The following is a 20,000-nucleotide window of genomic DNA, read 5'->3' as shown; positions in this document are numbered from 1 at the left end:
CTCCCTCCCTCCCTCCCTCCCTCCCTCCCTCCCTCCCTCCCTCCCTCCCTCTAGCCTCCCTCCCTCCTTCCCTCTCCCTCCCTCCCTCCCTCCCTCCCTCCCTCCCTCCCTCCCTCCCTCTCTCCGCCTCCCTCCCTCCCTCCAGCCTCCCTCCCTCCCTCTCTCCGCCTCCCTCCCTCCCTCTAGAGAACGACCCATATGGATTTTTTTTAGGGCCGATCTCATTTTAGGACGATATTCAATATCATTAAATGTGAAAAAGGTGTTGACAAAATTCCCCAAGAGAAAGACAGCCATTTATGCATTAATGCATCCATTTTAAAGTCAACATTAATTTGACTTTGTTTTTACCAATCTTAACCACATAACAACATAATGTTATTTGGATGGTAAATCTCCATTGATAAACTGGGTAAATCAAGATGTCACCTGGGTCTAGTCACAATACAGGGGAATGCATATTCAATAGAAGTGTGTGCATGCATTGAGTTATTGTACTTGTTAGCACCATGTTTATCTAGCCAGCTAGTTAGCATAGTAGCCACTATAGCTAGCTATAGGTCCCATAGCTATCTGCTAACAGGTCCCATAGCTATCTGCTAACAGGTCCCATAGCTATCTGCTAACAGGTCCCGTAGCTCCCATAGCTATCTGCTAACAGGTCCCATAGCTATCTGCTAACAGGTCCCGTAGCTCCCATAGCTATCTGCTAACAGGTCCCAGAGCTATCTGCTAACAGGTCTCATAGCTATCTGCTAACAGGTCCCATAGCTATCTGCTAACAGGTCCCATAGCTATCTGCTAACAGGTCCCATAGCTATCTGCTAACAGGTCCCATAGCTATCTGCTAACAGGTCCCGTAGCTCCCATAGCTATCTGCTAACAGGTCCCATAGCTTTCTGCTAACAGGTCCCATAGCTAACAGCTAACAGGTCCCATAGCTATCTGCTAACAGGTCCCATAGCTAACAGCTAACAGGTCCCATGGCTATCTGCTAACAGGTCCCATAGCTGTCTGCTAACAGGTCCCATAGCTATCTGCTAACAGGTCCCATAGCTATCTGCTAACAGGTCCCATAGCTATCTGCTAACAGGTCCCATAGCTATCTGCTAACAGGTCCCATAGCTATCTGCTAACAGGTCCCATAGCTATCTGCTAACAGGTCCCATAGCTATCTGCTAACAGGTCACATAGCTATTTTCTAACAGGTCCCATAGCTATCTGCTAACAGGTCCCATAGCTATCTGCTAACAGGTCCCATAGCTATCTGCTAACAGGTCCCATAGCTATCTGCTAACAGGTCCCATAGCTATCTGCTAACAGGTCTGTTTAGCTAGCTATGCATGTCCGGGCACGTAGACACAATCCTTATTATTAGTGAATTAACTAAACTAATATTTGCAACAGCAGTTTGATTTTGGTCACTGTGTCAATTCATCTCAATACTGAACCTCTCTGTTGGAAAATTAGCTTTTACATTTTTTATTTTTTTTAACCTTTATTTACCTCAATGGCTGCCACCATCCATCTGCAGCCAATGGCTGCCACCATCCATCTGCAGCCAATGGCTGCCACCATCTCCCTGTTCCATCTGCAGCCAATGGCTGCCACCATCTCCCTGTTCCATCTGCAGCCAATGGCTGCCACCATCTCCCTGTTCCATCTGCAGCCAATGGCTGCCACCAGCACCCTGTTCCATCTGCAGCCAATGGCTGCCACCATCTCCCTGTTCCATCTGCAGCCAATGGCTGCCACCAGCACCCTGTTCCATCTGCAGCCAATGGCTGCCACCATCTCCCTGTTCCATCTGCAGCCAATGGCTGCCACCAGCGTCCTGTTCCATCTGCAGCCAATGGCTGCCACCAGCACCCTGTTCCATCTGCAGCCAATGGCTGCCACCAGCGTCCTGTTCCATCTGCAGCCAATGGCTGCCACCAGCGTCCTGTTCCATCTGCAGCTAATGGCTGCCACCAGCGTCCTGTTCCATCTGCAGCCAATGGCTGCCACCAGCACCCTGTTCCATCTGCAGCCAATGGCTGCCACCAGCGTCCTGTTCCATCTGCAGCCAATGGCTGCCACCAGCACCCTGTTCCATCTGCAGCTAATGGCTGCCACCAGCTCCCTGTTCCATCTGCAGCCAATGGCTGCCACCAGCTTCATGTTCCATCTGCAGCCAATGGCTGCCACCAGCTTCATGTTCCATCTGCAGCCAATGGCTGCCTGAATACACAATTCACTTAGGCTATTAAGAACTCATCATTGTAAAATTAAAAGTATTCAGACCCCTTGACCCCTTTTTTCCACATTTTGTTACATTACAGCCTTAATTATTAATATATGTTAATATATATATTAATTTAATAATTTAATATATATATATATATATTATATGAATTTAATAATTTAATTTAATAATTATTAATTTCCACCATCATGTCACCTGTGCAACTAGAGGTGAAAAAAGCCTAGATAACCTGGACTCCACACAGAGAGATGCGTACAAAGCTCTCCCTCGCCTTCCGTTAGGTAAATCTGAACATAACTCTATTATCCTGATTCCTGCTGACAAACAAACAATTGTTATCAAAAAACACATAAACAGGATGTATCAGTGTTGCTCAATATGTAAGTGGTTCGAGTGAAGCGAATGCTAAGCTATAGGACTGCTTCAATAGCACTGTTCCGGGATTCATCCGATGGCAATGAGGAGTCCACCACATCAGTCACCGGCTTCATTAATAAGTGCATCGACGATGCATCGTCCCCACATTGACCGTACGTACATAACCCAACCAGAAGCCATGTCTTACACGCTACATCCGAACTGAGCTAAAGGCTAGAGCTGCCGCTTTCAAGGAGCCGGATACCAATCCGGACGATTATAAGAAATCCTGCTACGCCCTCCGACAAACCAGGAACCAGGCAAAGTGTCAAACCAGGACCAAACACAAATCCTACTAGCATCGACTAGCAACACTGAACCACGCATGAGAGCATCAGCTGTTCCGGACGACTGTGAGATCACGCCCTCCGACGAACCAGGCAAAGTGTCAAACCAGAACCAAGCACACATCCTACTAGCATCGACTAGCAACACTGAACCACGCATGAGAGCATCAGCTGTTCCGGACGACTGTGAGATCACGCCCTCCGACGAACCAGGAACCAGGCAAAGTGTCAAACCAGAACCAAGCACAAATCCTACTACACCCCGGCTCATCTGATGTGGCAGGGCTCGCACACTATCATGGATTACAAAGAGAAACCCAACCGAGTCTACCAGACCAGCAAAATACCTTCTATGCTCTCGTCGAGGCTAGCAACACTGAACCACGCATGAGAGCATCAGCTGTTCCGGACGACTGTGAGATCACGCTCTCCGTAGCCGATGTCAGTGAGAACTTTAAACAGGGTCGACGTTCACAAGACCGCAGGACGGATTACCAGGACACCTACTCGAAGCATGACCGACTGTCTTCACTGATATGTTCAACCTGTCGCTGACCCAGTCTGTAATACCTACATGTTTCAAGCAGACCACCATTGTCCCTGTGCCCTAGAACGCCAAGGTAACCTGTCTAAATGTCTATCGCTCCGTAACACTCACATCTTTAGCCATGAAATGCTTTGAAAAAGGATGGTCATGGCTCCTATCAACGTCATCATCCTAGACACCCATCGTCCCAGACCCACTCAAATCTCATACCTCATCGACACATCGACAGATGACAAAATCTCTATTTCATTCCACATGGCCCTTTCCCACCTGGATAAGAGGAACACCTACGTGAGAATGCTGTTTATTGACTACAGCTCATTACAAAGCTAAGGATCTTAAACACTATAGACTATGGAACATTTAGTTGTGTTCTGTACTATCTAACAGTTCATTGTGTTCTGTACTATTTAACGGGTCATTGTGTTCTGTACTATCTAACAGTTCTGTACTATCTAACAGTTCATTGTGTTCTGTACTATCTAACGGGTCTTATTCAGTGTTGTAAGATGGTTTGGCGAGGACAACATTCAAGACTTCAGGTCTAAGAACGATATCCAATATCCTCATACATTTGATTTCCTTATCTCTTTTTGAACAGTTTAATGTGCTGTATTGTATTTGTCCTTCGACCTGCACTCTCTTTGCTGAGTGTTGTGGTTCTGTCTTGTACCCCTACAGCTCGGAGGTCATTCTCTTTGCTGAGTGTTGTGGTTCTGTCTTGTACCCCTACAGCTCGGAGGTCATTCTCTCTGCTGAGTGTTGTGGTTCTGTCTTGTACCCCTACAGCTCGGAGGTCATTCTCTCTGCTGAGTGTTGTGGTTCTGTCTTGTACCCCTACAGAGCTTGGAGGTCATTCTCTCTGCTGAGTGTTGTTGTTCTGTCTTTTACCCCTACAGAGCTTGGAGGTCATTCTCTCTGCTGAGTGTTGTGGTTCTGTATTTTACCACTACAGAGCTTGGAGGTCATTCTCTCTGCTGAGTGTTGTTGTTCTGTCTTGTACCCCTCCAGAGGTCGGAGGTCATTCTCTCTGCTGAGTGTCTCTGGACAATTGTTGCTCTGCTCTGACAGTTTGATAACTATGGTTTACTCTCTCTTCCTTCTTTCCCTGTTACTGTCCCCTTTCCCTGTTACTGTCCCCTTTCCCTGTTACTGTCCCCTTTCCCTGTTACTGTCCCCTTTCCCTGTTACTGTCCCCTTTCCCTGTTACTGTCCCCTTTCCCTGTTACTGTCCCCTTTCCCTGTTACTGTCCCCTTTCCCTGTTACTGTCTCTTTCATAAACTCTTTTCCCCCTTTTCTGTCTTATCTATCCCCCCTGTCTCTCTCTCTCTCTCTCTACTTATCCCCCCTGTTTCTCTCTCTCTCTTTACCTATCCCCCCCTCTCTCTCTCTCTCTCTCTCTGTCTCTCTCTCTCTCTCTCTCTCTCTACCTATCCCTCTCTCTCTCTCTCTCTACCTATCCCTCTCTCTGTCTCTCTCTCTACCTATCCCCCTCTCTCTCTCTCTCTCTACCTATCTCTCTCTTTCTCTCTCTTTACCTATCCCCCCCTCCCTCTCTCTCTCGCTATCTCGCTCTCTCGCTCTCTCTCTCTCTCTGTCTTTCTCTCTCGCTCGCTCGCTCTCTCTGTCTCTCTCTGTCTCTCTCTGTCTTTCTCTCTCTCTCTCTCTCACTCTTTACCTATCTCCCTCTCTCTCTCTCTCTCTCTCTCTCTCTCTCTCTCTTTCTCTTTCTAGTGGTTCTGTTGGACACCACAGCTGTTCTGGGTGAGTTGGACTGGAGGACCTACCCAGTGAATGGGGTAAGTGTTTCTCCTACAATACCATTGTATAGGCGGGGCGCTCTCAGGATGTGGTTTTTCCAAATCAAATCAAATTTATTAGTCACATCCGCCGAATACAACAGGTGTAGTAGACCTCACAGTGAAATGCTGAATACAACAGGTGTAGTAGACCTTACAGTGAAATGCTGAATACAACAGGTGTAGTAGACCTTACAGTGAAATGCTGAATACAACAGGTGTAGTAGACCTTACAGTGAAATGCTGAATACAACAGGTGTAGTAGACCTTACAGTGAAATGCTGAATACAACAGGTGTAGTAGACCTTACAGTGAAATGTTGAATACAACAGGTGTAGTAGACCTTACAGTGAAATGTTGAATACAACAGGTGTAGTAGAACTTACAGTGAAATGCTGAATACAACAGGTGTAGTAGACCTTACAGTGAAATGCTGAATACAACTGGTGTAGACCTTACAGTGAAATGCTTACTTAAGAGCCCCTAACCCATAATGCAATATACAGGTGGTACCGGTACAGAGTCAATGTGGAGGCTATATACAGGTGGTACCGGTACAGAGTCAATGTGGAGGCTATATACAGGTGGTACCGGTACAGAGTCAATGTGGAGGCTATATACAGGTGGTACCGGTACAGAGTCAATGTGGAGGCTATATACAGGGTGTTACGGTACAGAGTCAATGTGGAGGCTATAAACAGGGGGTACTGGTACAGAGTCAATGTGGAGGATATATACAGGGGGTACCGGTACAGAGTCAATGTGGAGGCTATATACAGGGGGTACCGGTACAGAGTCAGTGTGGAGGCTATATACAGGGTGTTACGGTACAGAGTCAATGTGGAGGCTATATACAGGGTATTACGGTACAGAGTCAATGTGGAGGCTATATACAGGGTATTACGGTACAGAGTCTATGTGGAGGCTATATACAGGGTGTTAGGGTACTGCTTCAAGCATGTTGGTATTACAGACTCAGACAGGGAGAGGTTGAAAATGTCAATAAAGACACTTGGCAGTTGGTCAGTGCTCTGAGTACACATCCTGGTAATCCGTCTGGCCCTGCGGCCTTGTGAATGTCTCTCGGCTCTGCTTCCCTCTGGCCCTGCGGCCTTGTGAATGTCTCTCGGCTCTGCTTCCCTCTGGCCCTGCGGCCTTGTGAACGTCTCTCGGCTCTGCTTCCCTCTGGCCCTGCGACCTTGTGAATGTGTCTCGGCTCTGCGGCCTTGTGAATGTGTCTCGGCTCTGCTTCCCTCTGGCCCTGCGGCCTTGTGAACATCTCTCAGCTCTGCTTCCCTCTGGCCCTTCAGCCTTGTGAATGTCTCTCGGCTCTGCTTCCCTCTGGCCCTGCGGCCTTGTGAATGTCTCTCGGCTCTGCTTCCCTTTGGCCCTGCGGCCTTGTGAACGTCTCTCGGCTCTGCTTCCCTCTGGCCCTGCGGCCTTGTGAACGTCTGTCGGCTCTGCTTCCCTCTGGCCCTGCGGCCTTGTGAACGTCTCTCGGCTCTGCTTCCCTCTGGCCCTGCGGCCTTGTGAACGTCTCTCGGCTCTGCTTCCCTCTGGCCCTGCGGCCTTGTGAACGTCTCTCGGCTCTGCTTCCCTCTGGCCCTGCGGCCTTGTGAACGTCTCTCGGCTCTGCTTCCCTCTGGCCCTGCGGCCTTGTGAACGTCTCTCGGCTCTGCTTCCCTCTGGCCCTGCGGCCTTGTGAACGTCTCTCGGCTCTGCTTCCCTCTGGCCCTGCGGCCTTGTGAACGTCTCTCGGCTCTGCTTCCCTCTAGCCCTGCGGCCTTGTGAACGTCTCTCGGCTCTGCTTCCCTCTGGCCCTGCGGCCTTGTGAACGTCTCTCGGCTCTGCTTCCCTCTGGCCCTGCGGCCTTGTGAATGTATCTCGGCTCTGCTTCCCTCTGGCCCTGCGGCCTTGTGAACGTCTCTCGGCTCTGCTTCCCTCTGGCCCTGCGGCCTTGTGAATGTCTCTCGGCTCTGCTTCCCTCTGGCCCTGCGGCCTTGTGAACGTCTCTCGGCTCTGCTTCCCTCTGGCCCTGCGGCCTTGTGAATGTATCTCGGCTCTGCTTCCCTCTGGCCCTGCGGCCTTGTGAATGTCTCTCGGCTCTGCTTTCCTCTGGCCCTGCGGCCTTGTGAATGTCTCTCGGCTCTGCTTCCCTCTGGCCCTGCGGCCTTGTGAATGTCTCTCGGCTCTGCTTCCCTCTGGCCCTGCGGCCTTGTGAACGTCTCTCGGCTCTGCTTCCCTCTGGCCCTGCGGCCTTGTGAACGTCTCTCGGCTCTGCTTCCCTCTGGCCCTGCGGCCTTGTGAACGTCTCTCGGCTCTGCTTCCCTCTGGCCCTGCGGCCTTGTGAACGTCTCTCGGCTCTGCTTCCCTCTGGCCCTGCGGCCTTGTGAACGTCTCTCGGCTCTGCTTCCCTCTAGCCCTGCGGCCTTGTGAACGTCTCTCGGCTCTGCTTCCCTCTGGCCCTGCGGCCTTGTGAACGTCTCTCGGCTCTGCTTCCCTCTGGCCCTGCGGCCTTGTGAATGTCTCTCGGCTCTGCTTCCCTCTGGCCCTGCGGCCTTGTGAATGTCTCTCGGCTCTGCTTCCCTCTGGCCCTGCGGCCTTGTGAATGTCTCTCGGCTCTGCTTCCCTCTGGCCCTGCGGCCTTGTGAACGTCTCTCGGCTCTGCTTCCCTCTGGCCCTGCGGCCTTGTGAATGTATCTCGGCTCTGCTTCCCTCTGGCCCTGCGGCCTTGTGAATGTCTCTCGGCTCTGCTTTCCTCTGGCCCTGCGGCCTTGTGAATGTCTCTCGGCTCTGCTTCCCTCTGGCCCTGCGGCCTTGTGAATGTGTCTCGGCTCTGCTTCCCTCTGGCCCTGCGGCCTTGTGAATGTGTCTCGGCTCTGCTTCCCTCTGGCCCTGCGGCCTTGTGAATGTGTCTCGGCTCTGCTTCCCTCTGGCCCTGCGGCCTTGTGAACGTCTCTCGGCTCTGCTTCCCTCTGGCCCTGCGGCCTTGTGAACGCCTCTCGGCTCTGCTTCCCTCTGTAATGGTTTACAAGCCCTGCCACGTCTGGCGAGGGTCAGAGGTGACGAGGTTCCATCTTAGTCCTGTAGTGACGCTTTGCCTGTTTGATGGTTCGTCGGAGGGCATAGCGGGATTTCTTATAAGCTTCCGGGCTAATGTGTCTAGTGACTGTGTCAGCGTAACGGGATGTGGTTCTCCCATTATGTCTAGTGACTGTGTCAGCGTAGCAGGCCAACAGGATGTGGTTCTCCCATTGTGTCTAGTGACTGTGTCAGCGTAGCAGGCCAACAGGATGTGGTTCTCCCATTGTGTCTAGTGACTGTGTCAGCGTAACAGACCAACAGGATGTGGTTCTCCCATTGTGTCTAGTGACTGTGTCAGCGTAGCAGGCCAACAGGATGTGGTTCTCCCATTGTGTCTAGTGACTGTGTCAGAGTAACAGACCAACAGGATGTGGTTCTCCCATTGTGTCAGCGTAGCAGGCCAACAGGATGTGCTTCTCCCATTGTGTCTAGTGACTGTGTCAGCGTAACAGACCAACAGGATGTGGTTCTCCCATTGTGTCTAGTGACTGTCAGAGTAACAGACCAACAGGATGTGGTTCTCCCATTGTGTTTAGTGACTGTGTCAGCACAGCAGGCCAACAGGATGTGGTCTCCCATTGTGTCAGCGTAACAGACCAGCAGGATGTGGTTCTCCCATTGTGTCTAGTGTCTGTGTCAGCGTAACAGACCAACAGGATGTGGTTCTCCCATTATGTCTAGTGTCTGTGTCAGCGTAACAGACCAACAGGATGTGGTTCTCCCATTGTGTCTAGTGTCTGTGTCAGCGTAACAGCCCAACAGGATGTGGTTCTCCCATTGTGTCTAGTGACTGTGTCAGCGTAGCAGGCCAACAGGATGTGGTTCTCCCATTGTGTCTAGTGACTGTGTCAGCGTAGCAGGCCAACAGGATGTGGTTCTCCCATTGTGTCTAGTGACTGTGTCAGCGTAGCAGGCCAACAGGATGTGGTTCTCCCATTGTGTCTAGTAACTGTGTCAGCGTAGCAGGCCAACAGGATGTGGTTCTCCCATTGTGTCTAGTGACTGTGTCAGCGTAGCAGGCCAACAGGATGTGGTTCTCCCATTGTGTCTAGTGACTGTGTCAGCACATCAGACCAACAGGATGTGGTTCTCCCATTGTGTCTAGTGTCAGCACATCAGACCAACTGGATGTGGTTCTCCCGTTGTGTCAGCACATCAGGCCCTGGCTGCGTCCCAAGTGGCCCCCTGTTCCCTTTATATTCTACTGTTTCCGACCTGGGTCCAGGGGCCTGTTGTCTAAAGTAGAGCCCTGGGTCCAGGGGCCTGTTGTCTAAAGTAGAGCCCTGGGTCCAGGGGCCTGTTGTCTAAAGTAGAGACCTGGGTCCAGGGGCCCGTTGTCTAAAGTAGAGCCCTGGGTCCAGGGGCCCGTTGTCTAAAGTAGAGCCCTGGGTCCAGGGGCCCATTGTCTAAAGTAGAGCCCTGGGTCCAGGGGCCTGTTGTCTAAAGTAGAGCCCTGGGTCCAGGGGCCTGTTGTCTAAAGTAGAGCCCTGGGTCCAGGGGCCTGTTGTCTAAAGTAGAGCCCTGGGTCCAGGGGCCTGTTGTCTAAAGTAGAGCCCTGGGTCCAGGGGCCTGTTGTCTAAAGTAGAGCCCTGGGTCCAGGGGCCTGTTGTCTAAAGTAGAGCCCTGCGTCCAGGGGCCTGTTGTCTAAAGTAGAGCGCTACATAGGGATTTAGGGTGTCATTTGGGACACAGGCTGAATGGTTATCTACTGATATTTAATGTTTTATGTTCCAGTGATTGACGATTGAAGTTAATGATGAACGATTAACCAACGATGAATCATTTACAGTTCAACTCGTTTGGTCCCCCAGCACCACTTTCACTATCTAAACCAATCAGACGTTCGTTTGGTCCCCCAGCACCACTTTCACTATCTAAACCAATCAGACGTTCGTTTGGTCCCCCAGCACCACTTTCACTATCTAAACCAATCAGACGTTTGTTTGGTCCCCCAGCACCACTTTCACTATCTAAACCAATCAGACGTTCGTTTGGTCCCCCAGCACCACTTTCACTATCTAAACCAATCAGACGTTTGTTTGGTCCCCCAGCACCACTTTCACTATCTAAACCAATCAGACGTTTGTTTGGTCCCCCAGCACCACTTTCACTATCTAAACCAATCAGACGTTTGTTTGGTCCCCCAGCACCACTTTCACTATCTAAACCAATCAGACGTTAGTTTGGTCCCCCAGCACCACTTTCACTATCTAAACCAATCAGACGTTCGTTTGGTCCCCCAGCACCACTTTCACTATCTTAAATGAATCAGACGTTCGTTTGGTCCCCCAGCACCACTTTCACTATCTAAACCAATCAGACGTTCGTTTGGTCCCCCAGCACCACTTTCACTATCTAAATGAATCAGACGTTCGTTCGAGCATCCTAATTAAACACGTTTAGAGGGATTCAGTTCAGTCTCACTGTGATTGTATTGTGATGTTGTGATGCTATTGTGATGTTACTGCCTCGTCCCCCTCTCTGTGTGTTTCTTCTCCTATTCCATCTGAAGCTACTCTGACATTTACTTTAGCAGCCCAGCTAATAGAAATTCACACTCATTGTCGAACATTACATTTTCAAGCTTGATCCCTCACAGCGTGAATCTTATCAGGAATAAACAGAATGAAAAGGAAAATATATCTAGACTGACTGAGCAGAATGAGGAGGGAGGGAGGGAGGGAGGGAGAGAGAGAAGGAGGGAGGGAGGGAGAGAGAGAAGGAGTAGGGAGGGAGGGAGGGAGAGAGAGAAGGAGTAGGGAGGGAGGGGGCGAGGGAGGGAGGGAGGGAGGAAGGGAGAGAAGGAGTAGGGAGGGAGAGAGAGAAGTAGGGAGGGAGGGAGGGAGAGAAGGAGTAGGGAGGGAGGGAGAGAAGGAGTAGGGAGGGAGGGAGAGAGAGAAGGAGTAGGGAGGGAGGGAGAGAAGGAGTAGTGAGGGAGGGAGGGAGAGAAGGAGTAGTAGGGGGGGGAGAGAAGGAGTAGTGAGGGAGGGAGGGAGAGAAGAAGTAGTGAGGGAGGGAGGGAGAGAAGGAGTAGTGAGGGAGGGAGGGAGAGAAGGAGTAGTGAGGTAGGGAGGGAGAGAACAAGTAGTGAGGGAGGGAGGGAGGGAGGGAGGGAGGGAGAGAAGGAGTAGAGAGGGAGGGAGGAAAAGAGTAGGAGTAGTGAGGTAGGGAGGGAGAGAACAAGTAGGGGGCGAGGGAGAGAAGCGGTAGTGAGGGAGGGAGGGAAGTGGTATGGAGGGAGGGAGGGAGGAAGGGAGAGGGAGTAGTGAGGGAGGGAGGAAGAGAAGGAATGAGCAGTTAGGGAGGGAGGGAGGGAGGGAGAGAATGAGTAGTGAGCGGGGGAGAGAGAGAGAATGATCAGTTAGGGAGGGAGGGGTTCCCAGAATGTTTCATTAGGTTGTGGGAACAGTCTGGTGAGAACGTTCACCTGATGTTACAAGAACGTTCCCAGAATGTTTCATTAGGTTGTGGGAACAGTCTGGTGAGAACGTTCACCTGATGTTACAAGAACGTTCCCAGAATGTTTCATTAGGTTGTGGGAACAGTCTGGTGAGAACGTTCACCTGATGTTACAAGAACGTTCCCAGAACACATTTATTTTGTTCTTTATAATTCCTCTGGTTGTTTTTGCAGATGTTTTCCACAACATTTTAGTGAATCTTAGGAAAATATATTTCATAAATTTTTTTGTCGTGAAAAATACTTTTTTGATATTGAAAATGTTCTCTGAATGTTTTTGGTATGTTATCATCCTAATGTTCGATGAAACCCTATCTAAAACTTAATGGCACTCTTAGCTAATGTTTTGGGAATGTTCCTGGTTTGCTGGGGTTCTTCCCAAATAGCGCAGCGAGAAAGAAAGAGTTTTTTCAAAGATATAAAAAACAACATTCAAATTCAGATAATTTAGAATAGATGGAATGAGATGGGAGTTATCTTCTGCAGCATTCTGTACTACAATAATCTAGCTCAAAGTATTCGTATTAAAAACCACGATGTAGTCTTCAGAGAAACCACGATGTAGTCTTCAGAGAAACCACGATGTAGTCTTCAGAGAAACCACGATGTAGTCTTCAGAGAAACCACGATGTAGTCTTCAGAGAAACTCTGAAGCTTTTAGAATGTTAGAACACTGTGAGATGGAACACTGGTCTCAGGAGGCTGAGTTGACTGGTCTCCGGGAGGCAGAAGGAGGAAGAGTTGACTGGTCTCCGGGAGGCAGAATGAGGAAGAGTTGACTGGTCTCCGGGAGGCAGAATGAGGAAGAGTTGACTGGTCTCCGGGAGGCAGAATGTGGAAGAGTTGACTGGTCTCCGGGAGGCAGAAGGAGGAAGAGTTGACTGGTCTCCGGGAGGCGGAATGAGGAAGAGTTGACTGGTCTCCGGGAGGCAGAATGAGGAAGAGTTGACTGGTCTCCGGGAGGCAGAAGGAGGAAGAGTTGACTGGTCTCCGGGAGGCAGAATGAGGCTGAGTTGACTGGTCTCCGGGAGGAAGAGTTGACTGGTCTCCGGGAGGCAGAATGAGGCTGAGTTGACTGGTCTCCGGGAGGAAGAGTTGACTGGTCTCCGGGAGGAAGAGTTGACTGGTCTCCGGGAGGCAGAAGGAGGAAGAGTTGACTGGTCTCCGGGAGGCAGAAGGAGGCTGAGTTGACTGGTCTCCGGGAGGCAGAAGGAGGAAGAGTTGACTGGTCTCCGGGAGGAAGAGTTGACTGGTCTCCGGGAGGAAGAGTTGACTGGTCTCCGGGAGGCAGAAGGAGGAAGAGTTGACTGGTCTCCGGGAGGCAGAATGAGGAAGAGTTGACTGGTCTCCGGGAGGCGGAATGAGGAACAGTTGACTGGTCTCCGGGAGGCGGAATGAGGAAGAGTTGACTGGTCTCCGGGAGGCAGAATGAGGAAGAGTTGACTGGTCTCCGGGAGGCAGAATGAGGAAGAGTTGACTGGTCTCCGGGAGGCAGAAGGAGGAAGAGTTGACTGGTCTCCGGGAGGCAGAATGAGGAAGAGTTGACTGGTCTCCGGGAGGCAGAATGAGGAAGAGTTGACTGGTCTCCGGGAGGCAGAATGAGGAAGAGTTGACTGGTCTCAGGAGGCAGAAGGAGGAAGAGTTGACTGGTCTCCGGGAGGCAGAAGGAGGAAGAGTTGACTGGTCTCCGGGAGGCAGAATGAGGAAGAGTTGACTGGTCTCCGAGAGGCAGAATGAGGAAGAGTTGACTGGTCTCCGGGAGGCAGAAGGAGGAAGAGTTGACTGGTCTCCGGGAGGCAGAATGAGGAAGAGTTGACTGGTCTCCGGGAGGCAGAATGAGGAAGAGTTGACTGGTCTCCGGGAGGCAGAATGAGGAAGAGTTGACTGGTCTCCGGGAGGCGGAATGAGGAAGAGTTGACTGGTCTCCGGGAGGCGGAATGAGGAAGAGTTGACTGGTCTCCGGGAGGCAGAATGAGGAAGAGTTGACTGGTCTCAGGAGGCAGAATGTGGAAGAGTTGACTGGTCTCCGGGAGGCGGAATGAGGAAGAGTTGACTGGTCTCCGAGAGGCAGAATGAGGAAGAGTTGACTGGTCTCCGGGAGGCGGAATGAGGAAGAGTTGACTGGTCTCAGGAGGCAGAAGGAGGAAGAGTTGACTGGTCTCCGGGAGGCAGAATGAGGAAGAGTTGACTGGTCTCAGGAGGCAGAATGAGGAAGAGTTGACTGGTCTCCGGGAGGCGGAATGAGGAAGAGTTGACTGGTCTCAGGAGGCAGAAGGAGGAAGAGTTGACTGGTCTCCGGGAGGCAGAATGAGGAAGAGTTGACTGGTCTCAGGAGGCAGAAGGAGGAAGAGTTGACTGGTCTCCGGGAGGCAGAAGGAGGAAGAGTTGACTGGTCTCCGGGAGGCAGAATGAGGAAGAGTTGACTGGTCTCCGAGAGGCAGAATGAGGAAGAGTTGACTGGTCTCCGGGAGGCAGAAGGAGGAAGAGTTGACTGGTCTCCGGGAGGCAGAATGAGGAAGAGTTGACTGGTCTCCGGGAGGCAGAATGAGGAAGAGTTGACTGGTCTCCGGGAGGCAGAAGGAGGAAGAGTTGACCGTAGAGAGAACATTAGAACACTAGAACATTAGAACATAGGTCTCCGGGAGGCAGAATGAGGAAGAGTTGACTGGTCTCCGGGAGGCAGAATGAGGAAGAGTTGACTGGTCTCCGGGAGGCGGAATGAGGAAGAGTTGACTGGTCTCCGGGAGGCAGAATGAGGAAGAGTTGACTGGTCTCCGGGAGGCAGAAGGAGGAAGAGTTGACTGGTCTCCGGGAGGCAGAATGAGGAAGAGTTGACTGGTCTCCGGGAGGCAGAAGGAGGAAGAGTTGACTGGTCTCCGGGAGGCAGAATGAGGAAGAGTTGACTGGTCTCCGGGAGGCAGAATGAGGAAGAGTTGACTGGTCTCCGGGAGGCGGAATGAGGAAGAGTTGACTGGTCTCCGGGAGGCAGAATGAGGAAGAGTTGACTGGTCTCCGGGAGGCAGAAGGAGGAAGAGTTGACTGGTCTCCGGGAGGCAGAATGAGGAAGAGTTGACTGGTCTCCGGGAGGCAGAAGGAGGAAGAGTTGACTGGTCTCCGGGAGGCAGAATGAGGAAGAGTTGACTGGTCTCCGGGAGGCGGAATGAGGAAGAGTTGACTGGTCTCCGGGAGGCAGAATGAGGAAGAGTTGACTGGTCTCCGGGAGGCAGAATGAGGAAGAGTTGACTGGTCTCCGGGAGGCAGAAGGAGGAAGAGTTGACTGGTCTCCGGGAGGCAGAATGTGGAAGAGTTGACTGGTCTCAGTTAGGAAGAGTTGACTGGTCTCCGGGAGGCAGAATGTGGAAGAGTTGACTGGTCTCAGGGAGGAAGAGTTGACTGGTCTCCGGGAGGCAGAATGAGGAAGAGTTGACTGGTCTCCGGGAGGCAGAAGGAGGAAGAGTTGACTGGTCTCCGGGAGGCAGAATGTGGAAGAGTTGACTGGTCTCAGGGAGGAAGAGTTGACTGGTCTCCGGGAGGCAGAATGAGGAAGAGTTGACTGGTCTCCGGGAGGCAGAATGAGGAAGAGTTGACTGGTCTCCGGGAGGCAGAAGGAGGAAGAGTTGACCGTAGAGAGAACATTAGAACACTAGAACATTAGAACATAGGTCTCCGGGAGGCAGAATGAGGAAGAGTTGACTGGTCTCCGGGAGGCAGAATGAGGAAGAGTTGACTGGTCTCCGGGAGGCGGAATGAGGAAGAGTTGACTGGTCTCCGGGAGGCAGAATGAGGAAGAGTTGACTGGTCTCCGGGAGGCAGAAGGAGGAAGAGTTGACTGGTCTCCGGGAGGCAGAATGAGGAAGAGTTGACTGGTCTCCGGGAGGCAGAAGGAGGAAGAGTTGACTGGTCTCCGGGAGGCAGAATGAGGAAGAGTTGACTGGTCTCCGGGAGGCAGAATGAGGAAGAGTTGACTGGTCTCCGGGAGGCGGAATGAGGAAGAGTTGACTGGTCTCCGGGAGGCAGAATGAGGAAGAGTTGACTGGTCTCCGGGAGGCAGAAGGAGGAAGAGTTGACTGGTCTCCGGGAGGCAGAATGAGGAAGAGTTGACTGGTCTCCGGGAGGCAGAAGGAGGAAGAGTTGACTGGTCTCCGGGAGGCAGAATGAGGAAGAGTTGACTGGTCTCCGGGAGGCGGAATGAGGAAGAGTTGACTGGTCTCCGGGAGGCAGAATGAGGAAGAGTTGACTGGTCTCCGGGAGGCAGAATGAGGAAGAGTTGACTGGTCTCCGGGAGGCAGAAGGAGGAAGAGTTGACTGGTCTCCGGGAGGCAGAATGTGGAAGAGTTGACTGGTCTCAGGGAGGAAGAGTTGACTGGTCTCCGGGAGGCAGAATGTGGAAGAGTTGACTGGTCTCAGGGAGGAAGAGTTGACTGGTCTCCGGGAGGCAGAATGAGGAAGAGTTGACTGGTCTCCGGGAGGCAGAAGGAGGAAGAGTTGACTGGTCTCCGGGAGGCAGAATGTGGAAGAGTTGACTGGTCTCAGGGAGGAAGAGTTGACTGGTCTCCGGGAGGCAGAATGTGGAAGAGTTGACTGGTCTCAGGGAGGAAGAGTTGACTGGTCTCCGGGAGGCAGAATGAGGAAGAGTTGACTGGTCTCCGGGAGGCAGAATGAGGAAGAGTTGACTGGTCTCCGGGAGGCAGAATGAGGAAGAGTTGACTGGTCTCCGGGAGGCGGAATGAGGAAGAGTTGACTGGTCTCCGGGAGGCAGAATGAGGAAGAGTTGACTGGTCTCCGGGAGGCGGAATGAGGAAGAGTTGACTGGTCTCCGGGAGGCAGAATGAGGAAGAGTTGACTGGTCTCCGGGAGGCAGAATGAGGAAGAGTTGACTGGTCTCCGGGAGGCAGAAGGAGGAAGAGTTGACTGGTCTCCGGGAGGCAGAATGAGGAAGAGTTGACTGGTCTCCGGGAGGCAGAATGAGGAAGAGTTGACTGGTCTCCGGGAGGCAGAATGAGGAAGAGTTGACTGGTCTCAGGAGGCAGAAGGAGGAAGAGTTGACTGGTCTCCGGGAGGCAGAAGGAGGAAGAGTTGACTGGTCTCCGGGAGGCAGAATGAGGAAGAGTTGACTGGTCTCCGAGAGGCAGAATGAGGAAGAGTTGACTGGTCTCCGGGAGGCAGAAGGAGGAAGAGTTGACTGGTCTCCGGGAGGCAGAATGAGGAAGAGTTGACTGGTCTCCGGGAGGCAGAATGAGGAAGAGTTGACTGGTCTCCGGGAGGCAGAATGAGGAAGAGTTGACTGGTCTCCGGGAGGCGGAATGAGGAAGAGTTGACTGGTCTCCGGGAGGCGGAATGAGGAAGAGTTGACTGGTCTCCGGGAGGCAGAATGAGGAAGAGTTGACTGGTCTCAGGAGGCAGAATGTGGAAGAGTTGACTGGTCTCCGGGAGGCGGAATGAGGAAGAGTTGACTGGTCTCCGAGAGGCAGAATGAGGAAGAGTTGACTGGTCTCCGGGAGGCGGAATGAGGAAGAGTTGACTGGTCTCAGGAGGCAGAAGGAGGAAGAGTTGACTGGTCTCCGGGAGGCAGAATGAGGAAGAGTTGACTGGTCTCAGGAGGCAGAATGAGGAAGAGTTGACTGGTCTCCGGGAGGCGGAATGAGGAAGAGTTGACTGGTCTCAGGAGGCAGAAGGAGGAAGAGTTGACTGGTCTCCGGGAGGCAGAATGAGGAAGAGTTGACTGGTCTCAGGAGTCAGAAGGAGGAAGAGTTGACTGGTCTCCGGGAGGCAGAAGGAGGAAGAGTTGACTGGTCTCCGGGAGGCAGAATGAGGAAGAGTTGACTGGTCTCCGAGAGGCAGAATGAGGAAGAGTTGACTGGTCTCCGGGAGGCAGAAGGAGGAAGAGTTGACTGGTCTCCGGGAGGCAGAATGAGGAAGAGTTGACTGGTCTCCGGGAGGCAGAATGAGGAAGAGTTGACTGGTCTCCGGGAGGCAGAAGGAGGAAGAGTTGACCGTAGAGAGAACATTAGAACACTAGAACATTAGAACATAGGTCTCCGGGAGGCAGAATGAGGAAGAGTTGACTGGTCTCCGGGAGGCAGAATGAGGAAGAGTTGACTGGTCTCCGGGAGGCGGAATGAGGAAGAGTTGACTGGTCTCCGGGAGGCAGAATGAGGAAGAGTTGACTGGTCTCCGGGAGGCAGAAGGAGGAAGAGTTGACTGGTCTCCGGGAGGCAGAATGAGGAAGAGTTGACTGGTCTCCGGGAGGCAGAAGGAGGAAGAGTTGACTGGTCTCCGGGAGGCAGAATGAGGAAGAGTTGACTGGTCTCCGGGAGGCAGAATGAGGAAGAGTTGACTGGTCTCCGGGAGGCGGAATGAGGAAGAGTTGACTGGTCTCCGGGAGGCAGAATGAGGAAGAGTTGACTGGTCTCCGGGAGGCAGAAGGAGGAAGAGTTGACTGGTCTCCGGGAGGCAGAATGAGGAAGAGTTGACTGGTCTCCGGGAGGCAGAAGGAGGAAGAGTTGACTGGTCTCCGGGAGGCAGAATGAGGAAGAGTTGACTGGTCTCCGGGAGGCGGAATGAGGAAGAGTTGACTGGTCTCCGGGAGGCAGAATGAGGAAGAGTTGACTGGTCTCCGGGAGGCAGAATGAGGAAGAGTTGACTGGTCTCCGGGAGGCAGAAGGAGGAAGAGTTGACTGGTCTCCGGGAGGCAGAATGTGGAAGAGTTGACTGGTCTCAGGGAGGAAGAGTTGACTGGTCTCCGGGAGGCAGAATGTGGAAGAGTTGACTGGTCTCAGGGAGGAAGAGTTGACTGGTCTCCGGGAGGCAGAATGAGGAAGAGTTGACTGGTCTCCGGGAGGCAGAAGGAGGAAGAGTTGACTGGTCTCCGGGAGGCAGAATGTGGAAGAGTTGACTGGTCTCAGGGAGGAAGAGTTGACTGGTCTCCGGGAGGCAGAATGAGGAAGAGTTGACTGGTCTCCGGGAGGCAGAATGAGGAAGAGTTGACTGGTCTCCGGGAGGCAGAAGGAGGAAGAGTTGACCGTAGAGAGAACATTAGAACACTAGAACATTAGAACATAGGTCTCCGGGAGGCAGAATGAGGAAGAGTTGACTGGTCTCCGGGAGGCAGAATGAGGAAGAGTTGACTGGTCTCCGGGAGGCGGAATGAGGAAGAGTTGACTGGTCTCCGGGAGGCAGAATGAGGAAGAGTTGACTGGTCTCCGGGAGGCAGAAGGAGGAAGAGTTGACTGGTCTCCGGGAGGCAGAATGAGGAAGAGTTGACTGGTCTCCGGGAGGCAGAAGGAGGAAGAGTTGACTGGTCTCCGGGAGGCAGAATGAGGAAGAGTTGACTGGTCTCCGGGAGGCAGAATGAGGAAGAGTTGACTGGTCTCCGGGAGGCGGAATGAGGAAGAGTTGACTGGTCTCCGGGAGGCAGAATGAGGAAGAGTTGACTGGTCTCCGGGAGGCAGAAGGAGGAAGAGTTGACTGGTCTCCGGGAGGCAGAATGAGGAAGAGTTGACTGGTCTCCGGGAGGCAGAAGGAGGAAGAGTTGACTGGTCTCCGGGAGGCAGAATGAGGAAGAGTTGACTGGTCTCCGGGAGGCGGAATGAGGAAGAGTTGACTGGTCTCCGGGAGGCAGAATGAGGAAGAGTTGACTGGTCTCCGGGAGGCAGAATGAGGAAGAGTTGACTGGTCTCCGGGAGGCAGAAGGAGGAAGAGTTGACTGGTCTCCGGGAGGCAGAATGTGGAAGAGTTGACTGGTCTCAGGGAGGAAGAGTTGACTGGTCTCCGGGAGGCAGAATGTGGAAGAGTTGACTGGTCTCAGGGAGGAAGAGTTGACTGGTCTCCGGGAGGCAGAATGAGGAAGAGTTGACTGGTCTCCGGGAGGCAGAAGGAGGAAGAGTTGACTGGTCTCCGGGAGGCAGAATGTGGAAGAGTTGACTGGTCTCAGGGAGGAAGAGTTGACTGGTCTCCGGGAGGCAGAATGTGGAAGAGTTGACTGGTCTCAGGGAGGAAGAGTTGACTGGTCTCCGGGAGGCAGAATGAGGAAGAGTTGACTGGTCTCCGGGAGGCAGAATGAGGAAGAGTTGACTGGTCTCTGGGAGGCAGAATGAGGAAGAGTTGACTGGTCTCCGGGAGGCAGAATGAGGAAGAGTTGACTGGTCTCCGGGAGGCAGAA

The 20,000-nt window shown here is 52.4% G+C and overlaps 1 protein-coding gene across 1 annotated transcript in view; it reads left to right on the top strand.

Annotated features, from left to right (window-relative positions):
- LOC118941053 (ephrin type-A receptor 6-like) overlaps positions 1-20,000 on the top strand; it is an 81,658-nt gene that overhangs the window by 3,366 nt on the left and 58,292 nt on the right. The window contains exon 2 of the mRNA XM_036951392.1: positions 5,232-5,296. Within this exon, the coding sequence (XP_036807287.1) occupies positions 5,232-5,296 (65 nt within the window). The remainder of the gene's footprint in view (positions 1-5,231; positions 5,297-20,000) is intronic.

This window comes from Oncorhynchus mykiss, chromosome 18, assembly GCF_013265735.2.
Source record: "Oncorhynchus mykiss isolate Arlee chromosome 18, USDA_OmykA_1.1, whole genome shotgun sequence".
Taxonomy (NCBI): Eukaryota; Metazoa; Chordata; class Actinopteri; order Salmoniformes; family Salmonidae; genus Oncorhynchus; species Oncorhynchus mykiss.
Note: the sequence above shows the minus strand (reverse complement) of the source record. Positions and strands in the feature narration are given on the sequence as shown.